The sequence below is a fragment of the Aspergillus steynii genome (genome assembly GCF_002849105.1).
Source record: "Aspergillus steynii IBT 23096 chromosome Unknown P170scaffold_6, whole genome shotgun sequence".
NCBI classification, from domain to species: domain Eukaryota; kingdom Fungi; phylum Ascomycota; class Eurotiomycetes; order Eurotiales; family Aspergillaceae; genus Aspergillus; species Aspergillus steynii.
Window position 1 is genome coordinate 199850 of NW_020194403.1, and position 26205 is coordinate 226054.

Consider the following 26205-nt stretch of genomic DNA (forward strand, 5'->3'; position numbering starts at 1 on the left):
GGTTTCACTCCGAACCAATACACTTCTTTGAAGTAGGGCCCCGATAATGTCACCACTCCAACGGGGAGAGCTGTGGCTCTGAAATTGAGCTGTTCCTATTGGTCCCTTATAGCTGCTGTAGGTTAATGAGCGTTATGACAGGCTGATGAGGCTGTTTAGTTGGTACCATATTAGGTCATTACGCTTAGCTTCCTAAGTTGCTTCTGACCTAGGTAAGCGTATCTAATTGCAACCGATGTTTCCGTGACTGTGGAAGCCCTTTTTGCTTGGTAATCTGATATTGACACAATGTGTTCAATTCATATGCAAGCATCCCATAAAGCAGCTATCTGGATCAATCTAGATGGTCATGAGGTTATTGAATTAGACTTGAAAGATGTACGTTCAATCGTCAACGTCTCCCCTTTGTGTCGTATTACTCGAATATGCCATAAAGTCCGGCCTTGGGACAGACCAGTCATGATAAGCTCTTTGGTAACCATTAGTTGTTAGAGTTTCAATCGGCTGTGGTCTCAGATCAATGACAGAACCTTGTACTCCAACGTTGCAGTCGGGTTTCTTTACCGTGACATCTTCGATTCTAGATGGTCTGACGTCTATATTCCCACCTAATCTGAGAGGAGCCGGAAGGATGATATTACTTGACGTATACTTAAACAGCTGTTGTGGTCTTGAATCATCTTTGTGAATCGCAATTCAGTTCATACGGCATAAACCGAAGTACCTTTATTTCTCCTTAATTCTAAGACCATTAAAAGGAAAGCCACAATGGAGTCCAATGGATCTGACAAGCCCAAAATCGACCTCACGAACATCCAGGGTGATATCTGGTATGGTGCTTGACCAAAGTATGTTGCAAATCTCAGGAGCTAGATTCTAATGTAATCTAGGCCTGGTCTTCCCAAAAGGCACCAAGAGCTTTACTTCTTCACGATCAAAGATGAATCGAAGTTTCGTGGTCACTTGGCTGCACTGATTCCCGATATCACTACGGCCGAGGAGGCTGTTCAGAACAAGGGGATGATCAGACAGCACAAGATTGAGATAGCCAAGGGCAATAAAGCCCCTCACCTTCTAAGCCTAGGCTGCGTGAACATCTCCTTTACCAGCAGTGGTATTGGTAAAGTGCGGCAATCCCATCAAACATAGTTTCCCCATAAGTTTTCGGAACAGAAAGGCTGACCTTTCGTGCCTATAGCTGGGAAAGCATGATCTTAAAGCCGGAAACTTCGAAAACGGTATGCTGGCAGATGTCAGAGCTGGAGGCCCCGGTGGAGAGGGCCGAGATAACCCAGATGACTGGGAAGACAAGTTCAAGAGCCCCAAAAAGCCCATAGATGGTGTGATTCTGGTGACAGGGGAATCTCGATTTTCCGTTGAAGCAAAGCTTCATCATGTAGTTCATCACTTCGTTGGAATCCTACCTTGGAATTCCAGTGTCGAGGGCTTGTTCACGGTTAGAGGCAGCGCCAGAGAGGGTGAGAACAAGGGCAAAGAACAGTAAGTGATTTAGAAATCCCCCTAAAACCCATATCGCTAACTTCAATCCAGCTTTGGGTTCCTAGACAGCGTTTCCCAGCCCCAGCTCGAAGGGTTGGACGACGATGTTAAAGAGGGTGAACCCGCGCTCGTCCCTCCTGGGTATGCCTTTTCAATCTGAATTCTTGTGCCACCGGTTCTGATTCATATTCCTGTTGGTGAACAGCGTAATCATCAATAACCAGCCAGGATATGCTACCAAGCAGCCGGAATGGGCTACAGACGGTAGCTTCTTCGTTTTTCGCAAGCTGCAACAATATGTTCCGGAGTTCCAAAAGTATGAGGTCCCCTCTGACATGAAGTCTTGCAGGAGAGAAAACTAATGATTGACTTCGCTTACTCAGATGGGTGGACGATACTGCACCCAAGCATAACCTGAACAGCGGCCAGCTTGAAGCACGCTTGATGGGCAGATGGAAGAGTGGTAAGTGCTCTTGACATCAAGTTTATGGGGAAAGCAGTATTCTCACGGACATCTCTTTTAGGTGCCCCCGTTTGTATGACTCCGTGGGAAGATGACCCAAACCTCGCTAGAGCCAACAATTACGATTACAAGCCACTTGATAAACAGGATAAGTGTCCCTTTGCGGCTCACGCGCGCAAGTGCAACCCTCGTGCCGATCTGAGTCGCCCTGGAAAATTCGTAATCATCCGTCGTGGTATTCCGTACGGCCAGGAAGTGACGCACAAGGAATGGAAGGACAACAAGACATCTGATGACCGTGGACTTCTTTTCATGTGCTATCAGAGCAACATCGCCAACGGATTCCGCATGCAGCAAGAAAGTAAGACATCGTGTCCCCTCTCATTCCGCCCTGGCCGGAGCATTGACTTTATTTTAGGATGGTGCAACATGGAGACTTTCCCGGACGACAAGGACCAGGAGACCGGAGATCCTGGTCCTGGTTATGATGCCATCTGCGGCCAGCCCAACCCACCAGACACTTTTGATATCAGCCTCTGCGATGGTGACAGTAAAAACTGCCGCATTAACATCAAGTCCTGCGTGGTTCCAAGAGGCGGCGAATACTTCTTCACTCCGTCCATCAAGGCCCTCAAGGACTTTACCAAGAAATGAGGGCGAGGTTAGGCAATTGTCCCGCAGAAAAGGGTTTTGGTGCTATCAGATGCGAGAGGCAAACCTGAGCCATACTAGTTGCTGAATATCTACGGTAGTCTCTATCATTAATTTAATTTGTCTTGGGTTACGAAGGCTGATTTTGGCACATCATCCTACATAAAACGCAATAGCAAATAGTTTATCCCACCACAGATTCCGACCGAAAGCATTTTAATTCCAGGGTAGTTCAGGGTGACAATCACCAGGAGGGTTCCGCCCCGGTGGTTCGGGCCGTGGATCTGGAATGCAGGGATAAAGCTTAAGATGGTGTGAAGATATTTGGCGGTCGGTCAAGGGGTGATCATTCCTCTGACAATGCTCCATTCTTGATCCGCTATGCTATTTTCTGAAAAAAAAAAAAAAAAAAAAAAAAAAAAAAGGAATACTTATTACGCCAATACTAAGAATAATCGTAATTATTTTCCCAATCCGGTGAAGAACGAGAGTAGAAATGTTGGATTTGGTATGAGATATGAGATGTAAACAAAGGTACTCCTTTAGCATACATCCCTTGCTGTGTTTGACTAGGATTGCAACCCCCGGGCAGCAGCTGGAGTAGGCATTTTCTTTTGTTAGGACATCCTCGGCCCAGAGGGAAGAGCAATCCAGAGTCCCAGACACAGAACCAGCATGACCAGGACTGCCGGCTGGAGGACGTGGATGCCGTAGGTTCTCGCAATGAATCCGGTGACGAAAGGAAACACACAGCCACCTGCACTTCCCAGAGCACAAGCAAATCCAACCGCCGCAAGGTGAAGATACCTGGGAAGGATCTTAGCCTGGGCAATGACTGCCTCGGGGTAAAGTGGTCCAAGGAAGAATCCCAGAAGGCTGACTGAAATAGCGGACATGAGGAAATCGTCCACGAAGCAGAAGATCAAGTGGAGGACGACAGATGCCACCAGATAGACCAGCACCGCCATGCGCTGCGTCTTGAAGCACGACGTAAGGAAGGCAAGCCAGACGCGTCCCACCGTGAGTCCTCCCCAGTATGTGAATGTGACGATACCGGCGGAGAAGGGCGTAGTATGGCGCAGGTCGACTAAGAAGGTGAAGATCCAGCCTCCCATGGAGACCTCCACGCCAACGTACACGAAGAGGAAAAAGCTGACGATCCAGGTAGATCCCAGACCCAAGGCCTCAATCGTGGGGCTCTTACGAGCTCCGGCGATCGTACCATCCTCGCCCACTGCGCCCTCGTCACTAGGATCATCCAGAGCCTCTAGCTCATGGGCTGATCCGGTCGCTGACCAGAATGCTGCAACAGAAGTGGCGAGCTCCATGGCCGCGGCAGGAGCCATCAAGTAATAGAATTCGTACCACTGCCAGCCTCTCTGGGTCATCAACCACGTTGCAATGAGCGGGGCCAATGCAGCTCCCAAGCCATAGAACGCATGCAGAACGCCCATCAGTTGACTGCTATTCGGCATGGCGCCTATCCATGCGTTCCACGAGGCGTCCACCAGGCCACTGCCGAGACCCGCCAGCATGAAGAGAGCAATCAACACAGGATATGGAGGATGCTGTGTAGCGCCCAGGTAAGCGAGGATGTGCGTTCCGGGTCCGACCCATGCAATCCCCCGCTGGCCAAAGCGTTTGTGAATGGAGTTGTTTGTCAACGCTGCGGTAGCATATCCAAGAAACTGGGACAGAAAGACCACCGAGACGACCGCGTAGTCGGCATTATAGTAGCTCCCCAACTATCAATGTGCAATGCCATGTTAGTCTTTTTTCGCTTCTTGTTTATGTGGAAATGAAGGACATACGTAGTGAATCAATGCCTATTGTTTCCCAACGGATTGTTAGCTAGCAGGGACTCCTAGAACAGTTGTATAACTTACACCATAAGCGCCATCATTTGCCCCGACCACGATAAAGCTGTAGAACGTTGCGAGCACTCTCCAAGCCTTGATCTTAGGCTGATTCCATTTCTCCGGCAGTCGGTCCGGACTCGAAGTACCGATGGGGACAGAATTTCCCTGGGCTGGAGAGGCAGTCGGACCGGTAGCCTCATAGCCATGCTCTCCCCCCTGCAATAGCGGCGCAGTGGGATCGTCTTCACGCGTCGTCCGCACCATTTTTCTCACAAAAGTCCTTTTTGAGAAGGGTCTGCCCGCCGCAAGGATGGTGCCGCAAGGATGATGTTGCAGGGATGGTCAAGCTGCTAAAAAAGACCTAAATAACGCTAAACAGCGATGTGGATCCCACGAAGCGGGTCTTGCATACTCCGTAAACTAGGGTGGAAAAAAAAAAAAAGACTCGGGTCCAAACCGACCTCGACGTGTTCGTTCAGTCCAGACATAAATGAATTCAGCTTGATGTCAAACGGTTTCACGTTTTCAGGCCGCCATTGCGGTGAATCGAGCCCTAATTCCGCATCCGGAAGGTCGAGATGAGCGAGAGGAACCTTCCTTGGGACTCCAAGCGTCAGCGTAGCATCGGCCATTCGACTCTTTGTTTCGAACGGAGGCTGTGCAGTAACCTGCTCATCACTCACGGCACTCGTTTCTCGGTCCATACAGAACGCCATTTCCCCGGTCCGTCAGTGCTCAAAAATAATTTACACCTGATGGGGTGCACTGCACCGGTGTATGCTTAGAACGGCTACAAACAACCGCAGCAATAAGGGATAGGGCTTGAGAAACAGAATAGCCTTTCGATTAAGATTATTACTATACTTTTTCTTCCCTGACAAAATACCCGCTGCTTCCTATCCATAACTCCTTGGGTCCATAATTAGACTATCTCAGTGTTGTCTTAGAGGGCTAGATCCTCAAAGACACTGTCGATGACCTTGACGACTCGGCGAACGATCTCATCTACATCCTCTTTGGTCACATTGTACGGAGGAGACAGCAAGAAATGGTCACCATTCCACCCATCGGCCGCTCCATTGGCCACGAACATGCAGATGTCGTAGCCCTTCTGCATGCCTTTGACCTGGAGACGCTTGCTGAGGGCGAGCTTAGGATCCAAAAAGGCCTTGGTCTGCTTATCGCCCACGAATTCAACCGCCCAGAAGAGACCACGTCCTCGGACGTCTCCGACATACGGGTGGTTACCGAGGTGAAGCTTCAGCTGTCCGCCAAGGTAGTCTCCCATTTTCTGGGCGTTCTCCACAAGACTGTCCTCCTTGACAATGCGCTGGACTTCTAGCGCAGCAGCGCAGCCCAAGGGGTGGGACATGTAGGTCTGCCCGTGCAGGAAATAGCCGCTACCGGCTTTGAAGCCGTTGATGACTCGATCGTTGATCAGGACGGCCGAAATGGGACCATAACCAGCTCCAAGACCCTTGCCGACGATCTCGATATCCGGAGCAACCCCGTCCTGTTGCCAGGCGTGCAGGGTGCCGGTACGGCCCATGCCGCACATCACTTCGTCGAAGATCAGGAGGGCGCCATGACGGTCGCACACTTCTCTCATGGCTTGAAGGTATCCGGGAAGAGCAGCCACGCATCCAAGAGCCTAAAGAGGTAGTAGTATTTATCAGCCAAAACGTTTCTCATGACATAAATATGCTACCTTCCCGGGTTGTGAAGATACGCACCGTTCCCACAACTGGCTCTAGGAAGAAAGCAGCGACTTTCGCAGGGCCGACGCGCTGGAATTCGTCTTCCAGCTCCTGCTTCAAACGATCCACGTACGCAGGGATGGTTTCTCCTTCGCGGAGGCCATGGTAGGGGTCACATGCGGAGACGTGCGACACATTACTGTGCAGGATGTTGCCGAACGGAGCTTTCCGGGGCTTGAAGTCGCCCAAGGACAAAGCACCCAGAGTACACCCGTGCCAGGATCCCTTTCTGGCGATGAAACGCGTGCGAGGGGAGTTCGGCGTGAGTTCCGTCCAGTACTGCTGAGCCAGCTTCATGGCCGACTCGACGGCCTCGGATCCTTCGTACATCATGACGTTAGTCATATATCACACAAGACAAGCTCTCGTTGACGCAAAGGGGAAAGGAGACATGGGCACCCACCAGATCCAAGGATGCAGGCACGAGACATGCGACCCTCGGTCGACTGGACCAGATACTCTGCCAGCTGCACCGCGGGAGAATTGGGGAAATAGCCCGGGTGGCAGTACTCGACCTGGTTCAGCTGCGAGATGATGGCTTTCTTGACACGCTCATGACCATGGCCAATGGCGGACACGGCAGCTCCGCAGGTAGCGTCCAGTAATTCCTGGCCATTCTCGAGTGTAAGGTACATGCCCCGGGCCGAGGTGACCATTGACCCTGCGGGACTTTGGGAAACATCCTTGTAGAGGTAGGCTGGCTCTTCTACGGAACCCATAGTGGATGTGATGAGAAGGAAGGTCGGGGTGTTTGTAGGTGTGAGATGTTCAAAGGACGCGGACAGGGACGCCCCTTTCCCTGCTGCACTTTATATGATTTTGTCTTCATGTCATTGTGTGTAATGGATATTGATTAGGTTCCTCAACCATGTAACGGTAACGTAGCTGCATAGACATCACAGACGAAAACAAAACTCTGGGTCAAGAGTCACTTCCAGGAGTCATCATCCGCGTAATCCGAGACACCATCCATCGTCGATTGCGATGGACTAGCATCCTGGATATACTCATACCGATTGCGGTATCGACAAGCTACGGCAGGCAACGACAGGTATAGACCCTCCAGCTTACCCCTCCAGCTTACCCACCTCCGATGGGACAGCCGGACTTGGAAAGCAGGTCTACGGTTGACGGGAGGTCGGTGTAACGGTGGGTCTACCGTGGAATAACCGCGCATTGTGGCTGATCATCTTCGCCGGTGGTTGACTAAAGATGCTCCGGTTACCTTCTCCGGATGCGTCGTGAGTAACAGTTTTCCTATTGCAGCTGTTAAAGATCTCTCTGGTAACCAATTACCTTTCCTTTCGAAGGCATCATATCATTCTCTGGTGGGCCCCAAAGTCTGTGCGCCTTGCGAGCAAAAGCTTGACACCTGCCTGTCATATTAAATCTTCATGCTAGACTGTATTAAATGACAGGACAAAGTAAATTCTATACAGTGAGGTGGTTTGGGGGTCTGCGCAAAGCTTCCCATTTTCATCCATTAACACATCCTGAGCACGCGAATGATGGCGAAATTGCGTGGGCCGCTTCCGTCCACGCTCTGGTTGTTTCAGTGATTTATTTCTCCACTGCCTCGTTCCTAGAGCTCTCTAGCAAGAAGCTCTCTTGAGATCTCAATCTAACCTGTCTCAGCGAGGCATTTTTCCCTAACGCAACCAAAAAATATGTCTTTTATTTGTCTTGGTTCAGCTGTAGCCACCCATACCTTGAGTCCAAGCCAACCCGTGCAAGCCAGGGATCTGCATTCGTGGTGTCCATCCCTTGCTTCCGTAACGTTACACACCATTCCCGAGGAATGAGACCATCGGACAGGGATCTGGGACTCCCCATTCCTGTCATTTGACTGCTGTCGAGCCGGGCCTTGCGCCGTGTCATCCATGCAACCGGCGGGTGCTGTTTCCGGACAGAGCATCCCTTCACTTCACCTGAACATCCTGAATATCCTCGACCACGCCGTAGTCATGGAAATTTTAGCGAATATTTCTCTCAAGACTTCATTCCTTTTGGAGTGACACCGGAGAAAGAACCTTTTGATTTTCTTTCACCCACTCTTACGGCCATTGTGATTTCACGGCAAGATGGGCTCTCAGTGCGTCGAGTTGCCCTACATCGCAGGCGACCCCAACATCATCTTCTTCACTGATTTTGATGGCACAATAACATTAGAAGATAGTATGAGCCCTCCACTCCTCATGACTCTCTTGAGCCTTTGCTAAAATTATCTAGGCAATGACCATCTGGTATCTTCTCTATCACAACGCCGTGGTCGGATTTTGCTAACTCTCCATTGCGAAGGTCGACAATCTTGGATTCGGCATTGAAAAACGGCGAGCCCTCGAGCTCGACGTTCTAAAGGGCAAGCTCGCTTTCAGGTATGTGTTTATCTGGCTGTTGCTCAATAAGGCATGCTCTCTAATCAAAAACGATCTACAATCAGAGATGCCTTCAAAGTCATGCTGGACAGCGTCCCGCTTCCCTTCGATGAATGCGTTCGCATACTGCAAAGGAACATAAAGTTCGACCCCTATTTCGTCGAATTCTACCATTGGGCCAGCGATAACAACGTTCCCATCGTGGTGCTGTCCTCGGGCATGACCCCGATTATCAAGGCCCTGCTGCAGAATGCTTTGGGCGACGAATCTGGCAACATTTTTGTCATTGCCAACGACGTGGAAGCACGCGAGGGCAAGCTGATCGACGAGGCCGGCGGCTGGCAAATAAAATATCGTGATGAAAGGTACTCCATTGGTTCCCCCCGATCAATCTTACCCCAGTCAGGCATGCTGAGTATGAGACAGTCAGTATGGTCACGATAAATCCCGGGCCATCACGCCATACGCCTCCCTTCCGGAGGGGATCCGGCCGATCCTCATGTTTGCTGGAGACGGAGTGTCGGACTTGTCGGCTGCTTCTGGATCTCATATTCTCTTTGCAAAGCAAGGACTCGGTGAGTTGTTTGGATTCACACTGCTTTGGTGGACCCAGAATCACTAACAACACTAGATCTAGCGCGATACTGCGCCGAACGCAAAATGCCATTTGTTCCGTTCAATAATTGGGCTTCTATTCGAGCTGCTGTGCAAGATATCAATGAGGGCGGCCTGCGAAATGACCGTCTCAAGAACTGAAACGCGATGGACAAATATTTGTGACTCCCTTTTACCAGTGTTTTAATTTTGCCTTCAGTCCAGTTCTCAATCCAAGCAATTTTTGACTACTATACTTTTCTTCAGCTAGTGTCCATGGTGGTACATGCGCAGAACAGTAGTTAACATAATCGCTATGAAGACGAAGTCCCTTATTTAGAAGTATTATATGACGCCGTAATAACATCAGAAGGCCAGCCCCGTTGTATATCGCATTCTAGCTTTTGCGTTTTCAATGATCATCGCGAATCCGAGTTCACGGCGTCATAACTCCCATCAGAATAGCCCATTCCTCCCTCTTCTTGTCTCCTTAGCTGCTCAAACTCAATTCCATTTCCTAGCTTCGCCTTCTTCCTGGACTCCTTCAGCGTCTTCTTTGCCTCCTTCTTCTCTCGCTTAATTTGCTTCTTCTCCTTCCGGCTTAACTTGGGGAACTCCGAGTCCGGTCCCTGCAGCACGCACCCGGGGTGGAAGATGTTCATCAGCACGATGGCAATGAACAACGGGGCAGCATCCCAGACGTACTCGTACCACTCGTGTGTCAGGACGGGGTTGTTGGGGTTTGTGCCATCGGCGTATTGAGCGAGACGGAAGATAATTCGAATCTGGAGGGAAGAAGTTCAGTACGGCAACTTCATAATCGATTCTATCATCAATTCCTTTTCATGGAAACACTCACAGTGATCATCCCAAGCGCGGTGTACATCGCATAAAACAACCACCGCCACGGCATCCGTCCACGATGTAACTTCTCGTCATCCAGCTGTCCAATGCGCTCCATGACTATCATGCGACGATGCAGATGGATAGCCAGGCCGCTGAAGATAAGAATGAACAGCTCCTGCAACCCGATTCCACCCATGTAGATATGCACGCCGTGCATAGTCTCAGCATTGCTAGCCTGCGTGTCGGTCGTCATTATGGCGCCGACGGCCTGAACAATAAATGCCACAATATCTAACCAGACAAATAACTGTCCATATCGCTTCGCGGTGATACCTCCGAGGCGCTTATCGGGGATCAAGAAGTAGATCAGGCGACCGATAGTCATGTAGAGGAATGCATTGATCCCTATATTGCAAGAAATTAGCCATGGTTCCTCGCGGAGTAAGCGGGATGAGACAGGCGTACACAGAGGAGCCAGCAGGAACAGAACGGTGTGTGCCGTAGCCCAACTTTCGTTATTCTGTTGGCGCGTTTGAAGCGAGCGGAAAACGAAGGCGAGTAATTCCCAGAGTGCTCCCATCACGATAACCCACGTATATCTCTACAAGATTGATGAGCGCGGAGGTCTTGCACTTTACGTGACAATCGTACCTTCTTATACATGAAGCCTTGCACTATGTGCGCAATCATCAACAACCCGTATAGAACGCAAAAGAAGACAGCAGCACCAAAGGACGGCACATAGTAGAGTATCACATCGCACGCCTCTGGAGGTAGATAGCCGTTTTTCCCAGGCTTGGGTGTTGTGCAAGTGGGGATAGCAGTGCTCAAGGGGCTGGCTGTCGTCGGCGATACCGTGGTAGTACTCATGATGACGCTTTTAGAGCTGTGCCTAAAAGAATAAGATGAAAAACAAGATAAGATAGGAGGTGTGTAAAAGGCAATAAATTAACATATAAACATTCTTTTATTGAGAATGACTTTCATTCACATTGTCATGGTTAACAGGCTTGGATGTGAGGGTTTTATACATGATCCCTGAGTACGAGCCTACAGGGTTCTGGCCCTCTGTCCCAGGCAGACGCTTAACGGGGATAAAAAAAGAAAAACGTGTCGGCCTTGGTGGCTTTGATGACGATTCTGATCCTGAAGAATAACAAAAGCTCATCCACTCCAGATAGCCATTCCTTAGTCTGGCACCTTGCTAAGCCTCGCAGCATCAAATTCGAAATTCCACAATTGATCCTTCACAGAGGCTGACCCAAGCCCTACCGGCAGGCATCGTCTTTTCCCAGGCCAGACGTAGTTAGATCTAGTCAGGAGCCGAGCAAATACGAGCAAGGATTGCCCAAAGGATCCACGAAGGACCCTGAGAACGGACGGACACCGCGCGAGGGCATCCCGAGCCATCCGCAATAGCGCAGACGAGTGAGCCAATGCGCGTTTCGCAGGCGCCCCTCCCAGCAGCAAATTGCTTGAATAAACTAAAGTTGAGATGTTCTTGGCCCCCAAGGTGGAGAGCGCGGACGGCGTCATGAATGGCCGGCTCGCAGACGCCAACCGAGTCCAGTATAGAGGCATCGAGCGCTAGGCGGCCAAGTGGTCACATCCTCTATCTCACGCCATTTCCCCCGTGAACTGAGTTTCCCGCTTCCCTCCATGACAGTATACTTCTGAATTCGGACACGGGGCTCGAGGAAGAGAGACGAGAGACATGGCCCAAACCACCCCGATCGTGCGAATCAGGTCTCGGACCGGGTGCATTACTTGCAAGTCAGTCTCCACCGATTTCTTTTCTTTTTTTACCGTTCCTTCTGCTGGCTCTTGATTGGGGCCCAGGATTAACCGAGCGTCCGCAGGATTCGACGTGTAAAATGCGACGAAGAGAAACCCAGCTGCCGTAGATGCCGCTCGACTGGTCGTACATGCGACGGCTACGCTCCTTCGGCGCCACCGCAGTCTTCCAGCACTGGCCAGCTGCCAGTGGCCTGTAGTAATGAGATCCGCATCATACACCATACCCCGATAGTGGATCGCCCGGTCCAGATGAGCGTTTTCCCCTCCTGGGACCGACCTCTCCGTGCGGATGAGTACCAGTCCTTGGAATTCTTCCACCTGCAGACCACCTTGTGCTTCGGTTCCAAAGCAGGGGCGTTTCTGCTTCGATCGGCCTACCATGATTCCAGTATTCGATTGGCAGCCATGGCCCTGGGCTCGTTGCATCGTGCGTTTCTGTTCGAGCAGACCCGGTACCCCGACACCCGCATGCAAGGAACTCAGCTAGCCCTGCGTCAGTACAACACCGCCATTCGACAAGGGCTAGCACAGATGTCCGGGGGGCTGGCGAACGGGTCGGTCGACGTGATCCTGACCATGTGCGTGCTGTTCTACTGCTTTGAGAGTCTACAGGGTCATTTCAAGGTGGCCCTGCGACACGTTGCGTCGGGACTGCGCATCATGAAGCAGCAAGAACTCCAATGTCAGGCCGTGCAAAAGAAAACCCTTCTTCCGGCGGACGTCATCCGATCGATGTTTTCCTACCTGGAAAGCCAAATGCTTGAGCTCGACGACGAACTCACCTCCATAGACCAACTGCATCCCGCTGCGCTCAAGCCGTCCAATCTCCCTCCCGTGGACTCTTCACGAGACTGCACCCTGGATGATCTGAGCGATAACTTCCGCTTGTTCTACAACCGTCTGCTGCGATTGATGACGAAGTCCGGACCAGCAGGCCACGCAGATATAGTCAAGGATGGCGAGGCAACCGAGATTCCCGAGTCAGTCATCGCCGATTACGAGGAAACGCAAAGCGAAATCATGGAATGGTCCGCTGCGCTGGAAAGATACTTCGAGCACCACCCGCTGGAAGCCATGGATGCCACCAGCCGACGACTGGCTGTGAGTCTGAAGATGTGGAAGACGCTGGTGCACGTAGTGTTGAAGATGGAACTGCCGCTTGTAGAGACCGGCTGGGATCGATTCACTTCGGATCTGGCAACGGTGGTGTCGCTGGCCGAGGAAGTCGTGAACATCTCGGCGACGCCAGAGATGCGCAAGAGAAGCCCGTCGCCAACAGCAGCTGCCAGCCTTTCGTCGCTCCCAATGCAGGCGCAGCCGACACTCAGCTCCCACCAGCACATACTCCTTACCCACAATATGCCCTCGCCATGCACATTCTCCGTGGCGCAAGGCATACTCCCGCCGCTTTGGATCGTCGCCACAGCCTGTCGTGACTCAAAGACCCGATACCGCGCCAGAGACTTGATGATGCGCTGCCGACGCCGTGAAGGTCTCTGGGACTCGGTTTTGTTTGCCGAGTTGGCCTCCAAAGTCGCCAGAATTGAAGAAACTATGGCCGGGATTCCCGAGGGAGCGCCGTATGAACCAGCGGATTTGCCCATTCGTGCGCGCATCACAACCATCTCCAGTAGCTTTGGCGATGGCAGAATGGTGCAGGTGAAGTACATGGGCAGTGATTCGAAGCTGCTGGAGGAGACTTTAACCTGGTGAGTAGGAGGCTGCTCTTTCTTTCTTCTTTCTCTCTTGTTCTTCTTGTTTTTCTCCATTTTCTCTTATTTCCTCTTTCTCTTTTCTTTTTTTAATAGTTTCTTTCCTTTTTTCATCTTTTTCCTTTGTTTTCCTAAGGAGTTCTCTTGGGTGGGAGTTGAAACGATTTCAAAGACTGGGAATGATTAACGGCCAAATTGTGATCCAAATACCATTTGTTCTGGCTGCGTTAAGCGGGAACTTGCCTTGACTGGCTGCCATCCATGCACATCATATTTACTGGGGCTTGCTTTGTTGCACCCGACTGGTTGGAGAGGAGAAGATCTGTTTCTATCTAATATACAATGACTGAAAAGGAGCTGGGCATAAGATAGTGTACATAGGTCGTGAATTCATAACGGCGTATGGGTCTTGAAAACCCTACTGATCCAACGCTTGTGCTTGGCACTAAACACATCAATTAGTAACGTTATTCTTCATCGGAGTAAAAGATGGAAAAGATTAGTTCTTACCATCTGCCAATATGCGCCTTTCTGACGCAGAAGGTCCGCATGAGTTCCTCTCTCAACAATGCGCGACCCCTTGCCAGTCTCTTCCTCGCCAAAGACAAATATCACATCCGCATTCTGGATCGTTGCCAGCCGATGAGCCACGGCAATGATCGTCATGCTGCGTTTGCCCGCCAACCGCTCCATCGCATTCTGCACTAATCGCTCGGACTGCGAATCCAGACTGGAGGTAGCTTCGTCGAGCAGAAGGAGCAAGGGCTTGCGCATCAGGGCGCGAGCAATACAAAGTCGTTGCTTTTGCCCGCCGCTGAGGGCCGTTTGGGCGTTGACGCCCAGTTCCGTTGAATATCCGTCCGGAAGAGAGATAATGAAATCATGGATTTCGGCGTCTTGACAGGCTTGAATCATATCCGACTCAATCGTTCCCTCGGGGCGATCGAGGCCGAGAATGAGGTTGTCACGGATTGTGCCGTCAAAGAGTTTCGGCTCTTGGCTGACCAAGGAAAGGGACATTCGGTAGGAGGAAAGTTCGATCTCGCAAACGTCTCGCCCCCCGAATTCAACCTTCCCGCGGGTTGCGTCGTAAAACCGTTCGAGCAAAGAAATCATCGTGGACTTCCCGCACCCGGAGGGCCCGACAAAGGCCACAAACTGGCCTGATTCGATGCTCAAGTTGAGATCCATGAACGTTGGCGTATCTCGCGACGGGTATCGAAATGACACGTTTTTGAATTGGATATCGGCGCGAGAGTTCTCCTTCGTTAATGACAAAGGTTCCTTGGAGAGTTCGGCCTCGCTGGGAACCGGCGCCCGGGAGCCCAGAATGCGGTTCGCCGAGGCCGATGCCTGCGCCATGTTGGGCCCAAAACTGAAGAATTGACCGGCGGTTTGGCCACCTTGAATGATGGCGATATAAACAACAAAGAAGGACACCATATCGTACTCCCGAGACGCGAGTAATTGGCCACCGTACCAAAATGTCAGCGCCATAACGGCCAGCTCTACGCTCTCGGAAAACGCGAAGATCAGGGTGGAGTAGGTCGCTTTTCGCATCGCCTTCCGTCGCTGTACATTGAGCATGTCGGAATACCGCTTGATGATAGATTCTTCCATAGTCAGTGCGCTAACTGTCCGGAAAGCACGGACGGCCTCAGTCGCGAAACGAGAGCTATCCTCATAGACAGCAGCATTCAGTTCTTCAAACTTCATTTCATAGCGAATTCGCGAGTACGCGGCCATGAATAGAAAAGGCAGGGCGGCAAAAAAGGCCACAGCCGCCAGTTTGGGCCCAAAGGTGAAGGAGACAGCTATGCACCCTATGACATTGAAGATCGATACCAGCGGGAAGACGCCATTGACGCCAAACAGCTCCTGTAGTTGTTTAGGGTCTGTGGAAAGGCGGGATATTAAAGAGCCCGACGCGTTTTCATCGCTGTCATACCATGAAACAGGTTTGGCAAGCATATTGACAAAATACTCTGTGCGGTATACAGACGCAATGTTCTAGTGCAATTAGCTCTGTTGTAAGTCAATATTCAGAGGAACCTACCACTGAGGTGGAGTTTGCTCCTACTCCGAGGATAAAGTAAAATCCCGACATGGCCAGGGCCAGGATGAAAAACATCAAGGCCCAAAAGTTCGCAGCATCGACTAGTTTCTGTCCCGTGAATTGAAAGACTTCAATGAGGCGTGCAAAAAGCCAACTTTGCAGCGCAAAACCAGCTGAAAACAGTCAGCGAAAAGGTAGTTAGGGTGGGAGAAATCGGCATACATCCTGCTGCCATTGCCGCAATCAAAATCAAAACAAATAGCGGCCAAGAGGCGCGCTGCTCCGACCCAACTTTCAGGAAGCTCCTGAGTCCTTTCATCTTCTGCTTTTTCTCGGGATGTTGATTCTCTGCAGTTTCCTTCTCGGTCAGGCCGACCAAGCCGGTTGTTTTGAGGTTGGATGTCAGCGTTGTAGGCAATTCTTCTTGCTCGTCTGAGTCGAGCGACAGTGTACCCAGCTGCTGCGCGTGAACCAAGCCGCTATAAACGCCATCATGGGCAAGTAGGTCCTGGTGGGTCCCTTCCTCCATCTTTGTCCCATCTTTCATAACAATAATTCGATCCGCCCGTCTCACGGTCGACAAGCGATGGGCTATCATGATCGTGGTGCGATCTTTCGAGACCCGGTCCAGGGCTGCCTGCACGATCTTTTCCCCGCGAACATCAATAGAGCTGGTCGCTTCATCGAGGATCAGGATAGGAGGTTGGCTGACGATACTGCGAGCGATGGCGAGACGCTGACGTTGGCCACCACTCAGGGTGATACCCCCCTCGCCGACTAGCGTTTCATATCCCTGGCGATGTTAGTCAGTCTGTTCATAATTGATTCCAAAGTCGGTCCATTTACCAAAGGCAGTCGCTGAATGAATTCATCCGCGAAGACTTCAATACAGGCTTGAGTAATCAGATCTTTCTTCACGCCTTCCTCGGCGTTCTCCCAGCGGGAACCGATTAATCCCAACGCGACGTTGTTCAAGACCGTGTCGTTGAAAAGGAACGGTTCCTGCTGGACCAGTCCGATCTCGCTTCTCCACCACCGGAGATCCAGATCATTCAAATTGTGGCCATCAACCTCAATCTCGCCGCAACTGCCGTCTTTCTCGGTAGCGGTCTCCTTCTGAACCTGGTACCATCTCTCGATCAAACCAACCACCGTGCTTTTTCCGGAACCCGACGGGCCCACCAGCGCCGTAGTCTTGCCACGTTCAAAGCGTGCAGAAAAGTCCTTCAGAACCTGGACTCCGGGACGTGTTGGATAGGCGAAGGTCACGTCGCGAAAGACGATATCTGCGTGGCTGGAGACTTCCGGGTCTCGCCGTCCCGCAGTGGATGGCGGCTGGGCGTCGATCATGTCAAAGAACGGACCGGAGGCACTCGTGGCTTTCCCAATAACCATGATCGGGCTTGCGATATTTCCGATGATTGACACCACGATCAGAACCGAAAAGAAAACACTGGCACGTATTAGCTCCGATTCTCACAGCACAGGCAGTCATCGCGGCCTACGTGATCACCGTATTGATGTTATCAATATGGCCTTCTCGGAACAACTTCAGGCCAAACCAGAAGGCGAGAGCGTAGCTAGAATACAACGCCAGCATTAACAATCCCAGGTGAATACCGGAGACCAAAGTCAGGCGTTTTCCCCGTTTCCGTGCCTCGGCGATCCAGGAGGAATATTTTGCAGAAAGCGGTCTCTCGGCACTCAGAGATAGTACGGTCCGAATCGAGCTCAGCACGTCGGCGGCAATGGAGGCATGCTTTGCATCCGCCTGATCCACATGAGCCTGTGCCTTGATGATAAACGGCACGGTGATACTGAACCCGATGACGACAAACAGAATCGCCGAGCTGACCACGAGGGTCAGAGCCCATGAATAGCGAAAGGCAATAGCGTAGGCTGCGATAAGAAGGGCTATCGCTTGGAACAGTGTGGCAAGTTTGTCCGAGATACTCTGCTGAATCTGGTTGGACAGCGACGTGATGGCGTGTGTAACGGTGCCGGAGGAGATCTCATCCAGGGCGCTCAGGGGCTGCGAAAAGAGAGAGGTGGTGTATTCCAAGCGCAGGGTAGCCGAAGCCTGGAGACTGATCAACCGGAAGCAAAACTAGATGCACTCATGAGCAAACTCCATCGTAGTCGGGTGGACCAAACTACCATGGCGATGTAAGTCAAGACAAACTTCCCGATGAACAGGTACAAGATGTAGAGACTGTTTTTGTTGACCGTAGACTTGAAAGTGTCCTCGCTCATTTCCTTTCCGGGAATGAAATAATCGTTGAAGTCGCCGACGAGTTGCCCAAAGACGATATTCATCAATGGGAGTGCCTGGAGGATCAGTGTTTGAGATCCGACCTGGGGATATGACGACTTACGACTCCCGAGCCCATGGCACAGATCAGGCCGGCTATCATGGCGAAGATTCCGCCATGCCGAGCTCCATAGGACAGGATTCTCTGTCTGCGTCAGGGGAATCGACGTAGTCAGGCCATGTTGCTATATGACATACCCCGTAGTTCGCAAGCGAAGGCCCCTCCACGGGGTCATCTCCGTCCTTCTTCCCGGCTTGATCGGGACTCTCGTCCCCTTCCGGCCGAGCAGATGAATTCATAATCTTATCAGATGAATGACGGCGACAGACAATCGAGCCTGTTCAGCCTCGGGGGAACGTTGCGCGCCATGGACCTTTATTTGAGGATGGCCGGGTCACGCGGGGGCCGAGACGATGGTGACTCAGGAGCTCGTATTCAAAGGCAACAGTTCGAGTCTTCAGCCTTCCATCTTCCATCGTGCATGGAGACCCTGCCGATCGCGATGCCACTCATTCTCCCAACGGGGTTAAAGACGCGCATCGGAAAGCCCCGGGCGTGCGCGACATGTGCCCTGAACGAAACATGGTGGACTCGTCATCGGCGCATTAGCCACTTCCTGTCTCACCGTCTCACTGTGTCACCGTCCCAATCCCAGCGAATCATCATCTTCACCCGGTGTCCCGATAAGGTCAGACCCGGCGCCATTCGCCGGCGCTTGCCGAATGGCTCAGGCTGCATCGTCTCTAGCGAAGCGAGACAATCGCACGGTCGCATTTTGTCCCAACGTCGATGAGGGGATAAATCAGGGGCGAAAGTCCGGTGGCTGATACGAGCGTCCGGGATTGTGGCTTGCGTCGAGAGACTTCGTGGCTGGTGGTCAGTGGCTAGGGGACGCATGGAGACGAAGAGGACAAGAGGACCAGAGGACAAGAGTTGATTGATCGCACAGTGGCTGCCTGAGCTTGACACTGCTGCAGCCTGGGGTGTCTGTGATGCCTCAGGTGTCGACTTCGGGTCCCTCTCCCTCCCCGGTCGCAGAACCACGGTCCTCCTATCCTGAAAACATCATTCCTTGGCTTTCATGACTAATGGTCTTTTGGATGTACTCTCATCTCTTCAGCGACGAAATCAGTGCTGTTCTGACTGTCAGGGGGTGTAATCCGCTGTGTTTGTCGAAATATATATCCTATCACCGGTGTGGTGGTGATAACCGAGTATATACTCCGTATCACAGCACTTTGTATTCCACCCGGATTGGATCAAAAAAACAAAACAAAAACAGCAATAATAATAATGATAATAATACATAAATCCAATCAGTATGGAACAAACATAATTTATCTTTCATCTGGAGCAAAACATCAACAATCGAGCGCCGACAGTCCCGTGATCTCGAGACGGACTAGAATAACTCCGGATATTCCGGGGATTCCTGACCTTCCACGACCAGCATTCAGAGTCCGGAGTTTGAGGGGGAATGCGAAACGTCGATGGCAATTTCTTTCACCATTGTGAACCATCGGTCGGAGCCAAGAGGACCAGCCTCTGGACTGGCGGCTTAATCTACCGACGTCGCACAAGTGTCACCATCATCCCGACTAGTCTCGGCCTGCATTTAATAATAATGATCATGATCAAAGTTTGACACCCCTGCGGCACGGCCCAATACGAGGTCCCGCCGGCCAAAGGATTATCGCCGGATCCTGTCGTTCTTGCCACGGTCAAGGAGTCCTGGTAGGCTGGTAGCCTTTGACGGAGTGGCTCCATCGCTCGCCGGGAGCTCGCGCGCTCTGGCCCTTTCGTCTCAATTCATTTCTTTTGGCCCAATCTGGCCGAGGTTCCTTACCATGGCGCGGAAAATAGGCGCTCCTCCTCCAGAACAGGGGGGTTCGAATCTAGCCGGCTGTTTCCCAACGGAGATGACATGCCAGACTGCTCTCGGGGGGTCATAATACCGGAATCCCTCCCCGGAAGTACTCTTCATGGCCATCGACCTCGATCTGTGCCATCATGGGTAGATTCTCGCCGGACAGCTGGACGCCCGCGGTGAACGTGCTGACCTGGTATTTGCTGGTGACGGCCGTTCTCAGCTTGTTGACTCGACTGGGCACCAAGTGGTGGATCTTTCGCAAATTGACCACCGATGATTACTGGAGCGTGGTTTCGCTGGTATACAATCTCTATCCTAGGGGCCGGACGTCGGAGAATCCGGGCTAATGGGGCCAGATATCATGCGCAGGACAATCGATCGCGGTCTCCATGGCCACGGCAAATGGGTATGGCGAACCCTACGACACTGTGTCTGACTCCAGCATGCAGAATATCATGAAGGTGGGTCGACGACCGTTTCCCGATTTACTGAACCTGGTTGAGATAGCCTTTACTGACAAGCGACGGCTCTGTTACCAGGCGCAATACGCCGCCAACATCCTATTCATCATCAGCATGTGCTTCTCGAAATTGGCTCTGATTCGCTTTGTTCGCGATTTGACGCCTGCCACATCCGACCGACGCTTTGCGGTCTATCTACAAGTCTTGACCTCTCTGTGGGCACTGGTTGGCATCATCACGGCCGCCTTTCAGTGCAAGCCGCCGCGAACATGGGACTATATGGAGGGACAATGTTTTCGAATCGTATGCCACCGTGGACCCAAAACAACCGACCCGAGCTAACGGCAGCTGCAGGATGCCTGGTGGGACTATCTTGGAGTGTCCAACATCTTGACTGACATGGGGATCATCGTGCAAGCCATCCTGGTGGTCGCTCGCATTCAGACGAACGTGAAGAAGAAGATGACGTTGGGCAGCGTGTTCGCGCTGCGCATCTTGTTCGTGAACCCAAACCAAACACTCACAGGTGGGAGCTCTGCTAATGGATGCAGCGTAATTGTCGCCATCCTGTGCCAAATCATCTACGCGCGGCAGACGGCGAATTCTACCAACATTACTTCGGATACGTGGCCCGTAGCCATCTCGACGCAGCTGGCGCAATGTTTCAGCATCGTCACGGCCTGCTCGCCTCAATTCAAGCCGTTCATGGACAGCTTGCGATCGACGGGGATGCGTATCGACGGGATGACGCGATACGGCACCTCGCAGAAGGGCTACGGATCGCAATCGGCCTCGCGCGCGGCGACGCTGCACAGCCGGAGTCGGCGTCGCAGCGAGGTCCACGAGCTGGTGCCGCTGCCGGCGAAGGACAGCCATCATCAAGCGACGGTGACGACGGCGGGCGGCGCAGGCGACTGGGATGCGGAGAGTCAGACCAGTCAGTCGCGGATCATTCGGGAGGTTCGAACGTGGACGGTGACGGATGCGCCGCGCAGTTCAGGGGGCGATTCGCAATAGCTGTTTTCATGCATGGAAGTTAATTAGGACGGTACTTTTGAACGCTGCATGTCAACTCCTTGTTCCAATGCAAAGCAAAACCCGAGAGTATATTAGGGTTTGGGGGCGGCAGTGACGCTGCGAAGGGAAAGGCCTCCGGAGCCATCGCCAGGCCCAAGGGTCCAGCGGCTTGGCCTCGAGCCAGATGCATGATTAGCTTCCTTAGCGGTGCAACGTCAATAATGGGCGATCATTGGCAACCCTGGCCGGTGGGCCCATTGTTTGGTCGTGCGGGTGGGACGCGCTCCGAGCTGCTTAATGATCCGGTTCGTCGGTCTGTAAGGAAACTGTCTGGTGCGACCTGCGACGCCAGGGATTTCTTTGAAGTCGTCGGCGGATTAAGTTCTGACCCCCTGCTTGTCCGACTCGCCGTCCAAGTTTGTTACATTCCGGGCTCGTAAACCGCGGCCCATTGGATTGCCACGGTCGAAGGACGCAGCTGCGACTGGGATTCTCCTCCAACGGGTCACCAATTAGTCGATTCAACCGTGGCCAATGTCGCATCGTCGGAGTGGCTGCATGCCATGCCCTCACCAATGGAGGACTCCCCGTGGACTAAGGAGCCAGGCTGGCCGCTGGTGTCGTGGGCTAATTAAACATTCGATATTAAACCGGTATGAACCGATGGCACGGCCAAGGAAGTGCATTTCCATTTCCATGTGTGAGCGCCCACGGGAATCCTTTATCCTGGTCTAGAAGAGTCTCAGGTTGTCAGGGATCAGTAGTCCCCTTTCCGGTGGTGGTAATTAATTTTTTTCGCTCGCTCTGTTGCGTTCTCGCTCCTTCCTGTTTGTCTTTAGCCTCTCTTTGCGAATTTTCGTTTCTATTTATCTGGCGCATCGTCGTGCAGCCATCCGTTCTTGAAACACTCACATTCGGGTGCTGTTGGCCTACTGCTCGGTTTCTTCGTCATGTCGTCGCACGAGGTGAAGCATATGGCGCCCGCCAGTCTGCGCGAAATCGAGGGAAACCCCTCAAGCAAGGAGATGGACGACATCCAGCTGGCACGCATGGGAAAACGTCCGGTCCTGAAGGTAAGTAGTGTCTGATTCCAACTGAATGACCCGAACGAGACTGACTCTGGCGCAGCGGAATTTTGGGTTGATGTCCATGCTGGGCTTCAGTTGTACGATATTGATCACCTGGGAGGGCATTACAGTGTAGGTGCTCGGCACGTTATTTTGGGAGACTCCTTGCTGACCGGCCTGAACAGTCTTTTCCTGCAGGCATTCCAGAAGTACGACCCCTTTCGCTCACCTTCCATCGGGGTCATTGCTTTGCATTCTAACCTGGTTCCAGTGGCGGCCCAGCGGGGGCGGTATACGGGTTTATCTTTGTTTGGGCTGGCGTGGCGGCGACATTCGTGGTGCTATCGGAACTGGCATCCATGTAAGAGCGCGCGTTTCGCGACCTGCAGACCAATTGCTAACGTCTCCAGGGCTCCCACGTCGGGCGGACAGTATCACTGGTGCTCCATGCTGGCGCCTCCGTCGGCCATGCGACTCTTCAGCTACCTCACAGGTGCGTGTACCTCTTTCGCTGGCTCGGAACTTTCGCTGACAATATGTAGGCTGGCTCACGGTGATCGGATGGCAGGCGACCTACGCGACGTCGTGTTTTCTGTGCGGCACGCTGATCCAGGGCCTGATCGTCCTGACGAACCCAAGCTACGAACCGCAAGCCTGGCACGGAACGCTGCTGTTCTGGGCCGTGTCGGTGTTCTCGGTCGGCATCAACAGCTTCGGAGGAAACGTGCTCCCCCGGTTCGAGGGGCTGATTTTAGTTTTGCACATCCTGGGATTCTTCGCCATCCTGATCCCCCTGACGTACATGGCGGACCACGGCACGGCCCGCGAGGTGTTCACGGAGTTTATGAACCTGGGCGGATGGCCGACGCAGGGGTTGTCCTTCTTCATCGGCCTGGTGGGCTGCGTCTTTGCCTTTGCCGGAGGAGATGCCGCAGTGCACGTATGATACCCATCTCTTTCCTTCAAAGTCGAAGGCCTCGCCTCGTTGCGTCTACTAACGGTGCCGTACAGATGTCCGAAGAAATCGCCAACGCGCCCGTGTTAGTGCCTCGGTCCATCATGCTCAGCGTGGCCATCAACGGCACGCTCGGCTTCAGCATGCTCATCGCCCTGCTTTTCTGCCTCGGCGATATTGAGACGGCGCTGGAGTCCCCGACGGGATTCCCGTTTATGGGGATTTTCTTGCAGGCAACGGGGTCGGTGGCTGGCACTGCCACGATGGGCGCCATCATCACGTCCATGGGTATCAGCACGTCGGTCGGCATGCTGGCGTCGACGTCGCGGCAGTTCTGGTCGTTCGCGCGCGATCGAGGGATTCCGGGGTGGCGCATCTGGAGCAAGGTAAGACGACACGCATTCTACTGCACCGTCATAAACAAAGAAGACTGACCTGATCCACTGCAGGTGACGGCGCGTACGTCCGTGCCGACGTACTCGGTCGCCCTCACGACGGTGATCTCCTGCCTCCTGGCCCTCATCAACATCGGCTCCGACGTCGCGTTCAACGACCTGGTCTCGATGTCCATCTCGGGTCTGTATTTGTCGTACATGGTGGTCGCCGGACTGCTTCTCTACCGACGCGTCACGGGCGGCATCAGCAAGTCGAAGCCCGGAGACGAGACGATGGTCAACACAGCGGGCGCGCGACTGGTCTGGGGTCCATTCCATTTGCCTGGTATCTGGGGAGTCTTGGTGAACACGTTCGCTCTCATCTACATGACCATCGCGGTGTTCTTCAGTTTCTGGCCTCCGGAGAACCAGGTGACGGTGCAGAACATGAACTTCAGCGTGGTGGGCACGGTGGGCGTGATCCTCCTGAGTCTGGCGTACTACTTTCTGCGGGCGAGGAGGGTGTACGAGGGACCGATCGTGGAGGTGCACTTGAACCAGTGAACAGAGGGGAATGAATGTATAAAGCATAGAGGTAGACTGAAAATGTAATAAGATCATAAACTCTTCTCCAACCCGCCGGCAAGCCGACCGCATTGATGAAAAGGTTCGCGTCGATCGGGGGTAGTGTGAGCCCGATGACACTGTGTGGCCAGACATGCGCAAGCACAGAGGTCCAGCCACGAGATCCAAAAATGAGAATAATCAATGTTGTGTTCCTTAGAACACTTTCAGAGATTAAACTGAAAAGAACAGATACTACACTTGATCTAAGCCAAAAGGCAAAGAGAGCTGGAGAAGAAAGAGAAAGAAGGAAACGGCGGACCGCCAGAGGCGCCTTTTATGGGAGACCGCAGGGGCACGTGCCGCGCTAGTCCGGATGGCTCGCTTAATATGTACACCTGAGGCAGATCTCAGAACCGGATTACATAACACATGACTCAGCCCTGACTCAGCCCTGACTCAGCGCAGCTCCATGAAGCCATACAGATTCATCTCCTTCATCGCGTCCTGCGTCATCCGCTGCATCCACTCCTTCAGCTGCTGCATGAATCCCGCCACATTCGTCTCGTCGCTCATGTCGATCGGCTCCTGGCCCTTACCCGCCTGCTTCATCTGCGTGCCCGCCACCGCACTCGTCAGTCCGAAGTTGTACTGGTCGTACTTCTGCTCCGTCGCCCGCGTCTTCGTGCCCGCCAGGATCGCCCGCGGCAAGTCCAGCTCTTGCGTCGCCGGTCGCCCGATGCCCACGCCGTCCACCGCCTCCAATGCTTCGACCATTCCGGCGGCTGTGCGGAGACCACCCGTGAGGTAGCTCTTGGTCTGCTGCAGGGCCGGCGTGATGAGCGAGGCAAAGTCGAGGAAGAACGACTCGCGCCGCTTCGTCGATTCGCGGCGAGGTCCGAACGCCGACGCCTCGTACGTGCCGCCCGACAGCTCGACAAAGTCGAATTCGTTCTCCTCCAGGATCTTACACACGTCGCGTGCCTCCTCCGCCGTGAATCCGTCGGCCTGGAACTCGACCGAGTTCATCTTGATACCGAGAATGAACCCCGTGGACGACGGGAGCTCGCGACGGACGGACTGCGCAATCTCCGCGATCAGGCGGGCGCGGTTCTCCAGGCTGCCGCCGTATTGGTCGGTGCGACGGTTGGTGGTCTTGGACAGGAATTGCGCCAGGAGATACCCGTGGGCGCCGTGCAGCTGCATGCCGTCGTAGCCGGCCTTGTGCAGGTACACGGCAGCGTGGGTCCAGCGGCGCACGATGTCCTGGATCTCGTCGATCGTGGCGGCGTGCGGCTGGCCGAAGGTCATGCCCATCGTTTGCTCCAGCTTGACGTCGCTGGCGGACACGGGGTTGGGCTGGATTCGCTCGATCACCTGGCGGCCGGGATGGCTGACCTGGGCCACCACCAGACTGCCGTGTCGCTTGGCCTCGGTGGCCAGTTGCTGGAAGGCCTCGAATCGTTCGCCGTGGTAGGGGTTCTCGAGATCGATGACGGGGTTGCCGGCCGCCTCGAGGTGGTCGTACGCGATCATGATGTTGCCCGTCGAGATCATGCCGTATCCGCTCTCCCCCCAGCACTTGTAGAGATTGATCAGCTCCGGACTCGGGACGCCGCGAGCCGCCAGGTCCGTGGGAGACCATGAGGACAAGCGCTCCGTCATGGCGGCCTTGTAGAAACGGTTGGGCGCCGTGCGCTTGCTGAAGGGCAAGTGCAAAGGCTGTCCCAAAGGCGAAACGTCAACGCTGTCGGAAGGCATCGTGGATATGGTTTGCGTAGGTGATTTCGGGTCTATGTCTCTGTCCCTGATATGCTTGACCGTCGATTCTACTCTTAAATCCCAACGTCTGGCTAGAAAATGCAGGGACTTTGTGGACCGCGGCAAACATCCCTGCGCCGATCCTCTTCACAGTCCTATTATTAATGCGAAAAGTGGGTTTCTATCCACAATTCTCCCATTTTCTTCTCTGGTG

At 53.0% G+C, this 26205-nt stretch overlaps 11 protein-coding genes across 11 annotated transcripts; 5 read left to right on the top strand and 6 right to left on the bottom strand.

Annotated features, from left to right (window-relative positions):
* Positions 1-768: 768 nt before the first annotated feature.
* P170DRAFT_363201 (Dyp-type peroxidase) lies at positions 769-2617 on the top strand (the record flags this gene model as incomplete). The annotated part of the gene is made up of 8 exons (XM_024844561.1): positions 769-830; positions 891-1125; positions 1199-1500; positions 1552-1641; positions 1706-1816; positions 1884-1963; positions 2025-2324; positions 2382-2617. The coding sequence occupies 8 exons, from the start codon at positions 769-771 to the stop codon at positions 2615-2617; spliced, it is 1416 nt and encodes a 471-aa protein (XP_024701663.1).
* A 614-nt stretch (positions 2618-3231) lies between these two features.
* On the bottom strand, positions 3232-4737 carry P170DRAFT_498157 (MFS transporter; the record flags this gene model as incomplete). The annotated part of the gene is made up of 3 exons (XM_024854125.1): positions 3232-4359; positions 4426-4440; positions 4501-4737. The coding sequence occupies 3 exons, from the start codon at positions 4735-4737 to the stop codon at positions 3232-3234; spliced, it is 1380 nt and encodes a 459-aa protein (XP_024701664.1).
* A 679-nt stretch (positions 4738-5416) lies between these two features.
* P170DRAFT_362335 (putative class III aminotransferase) lies at positions 5417-6949 on the bottom strand (the record flags this gene model as incomplete). The annotated part of the gene is made up of 3 exons (XM_024844523.1): positions 5417-6124; positions 6207-6550; positions 6634-6949. The coding sequence occupies 3 exons, from the start codon at positions 6947-6949 to the stop codon at positions 5417-5419; spliced, it is 1368 nt and encodes a 455-aa protein (XP_024701665.1).
* A 1362-nt stretch (positions 6950-8311) lies between these two features.
* P170DRAFT_448281 (putative phosphoserine phosphatase) lies at positions 8312-9361 on the top strand (the record flags this gene model as incomplete). The annotated part of the gene is made up of 6 exons (XM_024850953.1): positions 8312-8405; positions 8460-8473; positions 8529-8605; positions 8671-8970; positions 9032-9180; positions 9237-9361. The coding sequence occupies 6 exons, from the start codon at positions 8312-8314 to the stop codon at positions 9359-9361; spliced, it is 759 nt and encodes a 252-aa protein (XP_024701666.1).
* Positions 9362-9618: 257 nt separating this feature from the next.
* Positions 9619-10915, bottom strand: P170DRAFT_477246 (RTA1 domain-containing protein; the record flags this gene model as incomplete). Its single annotated transcript, XM_024853431.1, has 4 exons — positions 9619-9984; positions 10059-10450; positions 10511-10646; positions 10697-10915. 4 exons carry the CDS (start codon positions 10913-10915, stop codon positions 9619-9621), a joined length of 1113 nt encoding a protein of 370 aa, XP_024701667.1.
* A 159-nt stretch (positions 10916-11074) lies between these two features.
* On the bottom strand, positions 11075-11859 carry P170DRAFT_214706 (uncharacterized protein). Its single transcript, XM_024842827.1, has one exon. It carries the CDS (start codon positions 11624-11626, stop codon positions 11234-11236), a length of 393 nt encoding a protein of 130 aa, XP_024701668.1. The 5' UTR covers positions 11627-11859; the 3' UTR covers positions 11075-11233.
* On the top strand, positions 11760-13820 carry P170DRAFT_498170 (Zn(II)2Cys6 transcription factor domain-containing protein; the record flags this gene model as incomplete). Its single annotated transcript, XM_024854126.1, has 2 exons — positions 11760-11818; positions 11905-13820. The coding sequence occupies 2 exons, from the start codon at positions 11760-11762 to the stop codon at positions 13553-13555; spliced, it is 1710 nt and encodes a 569-aa protein (XP_024701669.1). The 3' UTR covers positions 13556-13820.
* A 208-nt stretch (positions 13821-14028) lies between these two features.
* On the bottom strand, positions 14029-18066 carry P170DRAFT_411579 (ABC transporter ATP-binding protein; the record flags this gene model as incomplete). Its single annotated transcript, XM_024846901.1, has 7 exons — positions 17986-18066; positions 17768-17938; positions 17116-17717; positions 16457-17063; positions 15833-16403; positions 15611-15783; positions 14029-15564 (listed from the first exon to the last, which is right to left on the bottom strand). Exons 1-7 carry the CDS (start codon positions 18022-18024, stop codon positions 14029-14031), a joined length of 3699 nt encoding a protein of 1232 aa, XP_024701670.1. The 5' UTR covers positions 18025-18066.
* A 1866-nt stretch (positions 18067-19932) lies between these two features.
* P170DRAFT_363647 (uncharacterized protein) lies at positions 19933-21270 on the top strand (the record flags this gene model as incomplete). Its single annotated transcript, XM_024844592.1, has 5 exons — positions 19933-20091; positions 20149-20253; positions 20332-20556; positions 20608-20750; positions 20805-21270. 5 exons carry the CDS (start codon positions 19933-19935, stop codon positions 21268-21270), a joined length of 1098 nt encoding a protein of 365 aa, XP_024701671.1.
* A 950-nt stretch (positions 21271-22220) lies between these two features.
* Positions 22221-24230, top strand: P170DRAFT_361960 (putative GABA permease; the record flags this gene model as incomplete). The annotated part of the gene is made up of 8 exons (XM_024844492.1): positions 22221-22343; positions 22399-22469; positions 22523-22546; positions 22609-22698; positions 22748-22830; positions 22880-23277; positions 23349-23678; positions 23742-24230. The coding sequence occupies 8 exons, from the start codon at positions 22221-22223 to the stop codon at positions 24228-24230; spliced, it is 1608 nt and encodes a 535-aa protein (XP_024701672.1).
* Positions 24231-24689: 459 nt separating this feature from the next.
* P170DRAFT_477251 (NADH:flavin oxidoreductase/NADH oxidase family protein) lies at positions 24690-25991 on the bottom strand (the record flags this gene model as incomplete). Its single annotated transcript, XM_024853432.1, has 1 exon — positions 24690-25991. The coding sequence occupies one exon, from the start codon at positions 25989-25991 to the stop codon at positions 24690-24692; it is 1302 nt and encodes a 433-aa protein (XP_024701673.1).
* Between the last annotated feature and the right edge of the window lie 214 nt (positions 25992-26205).

Excerpts from the sequence above, each read along its gene's own strand:
- P170DRAFT_214706 (XM_024842827.1), bottom strand. The coding sequence starts at position 11,626 with ATGCCTCTATACTGGACTCGGTTGGCGTCTGCGAGCCGGCCATTCATG.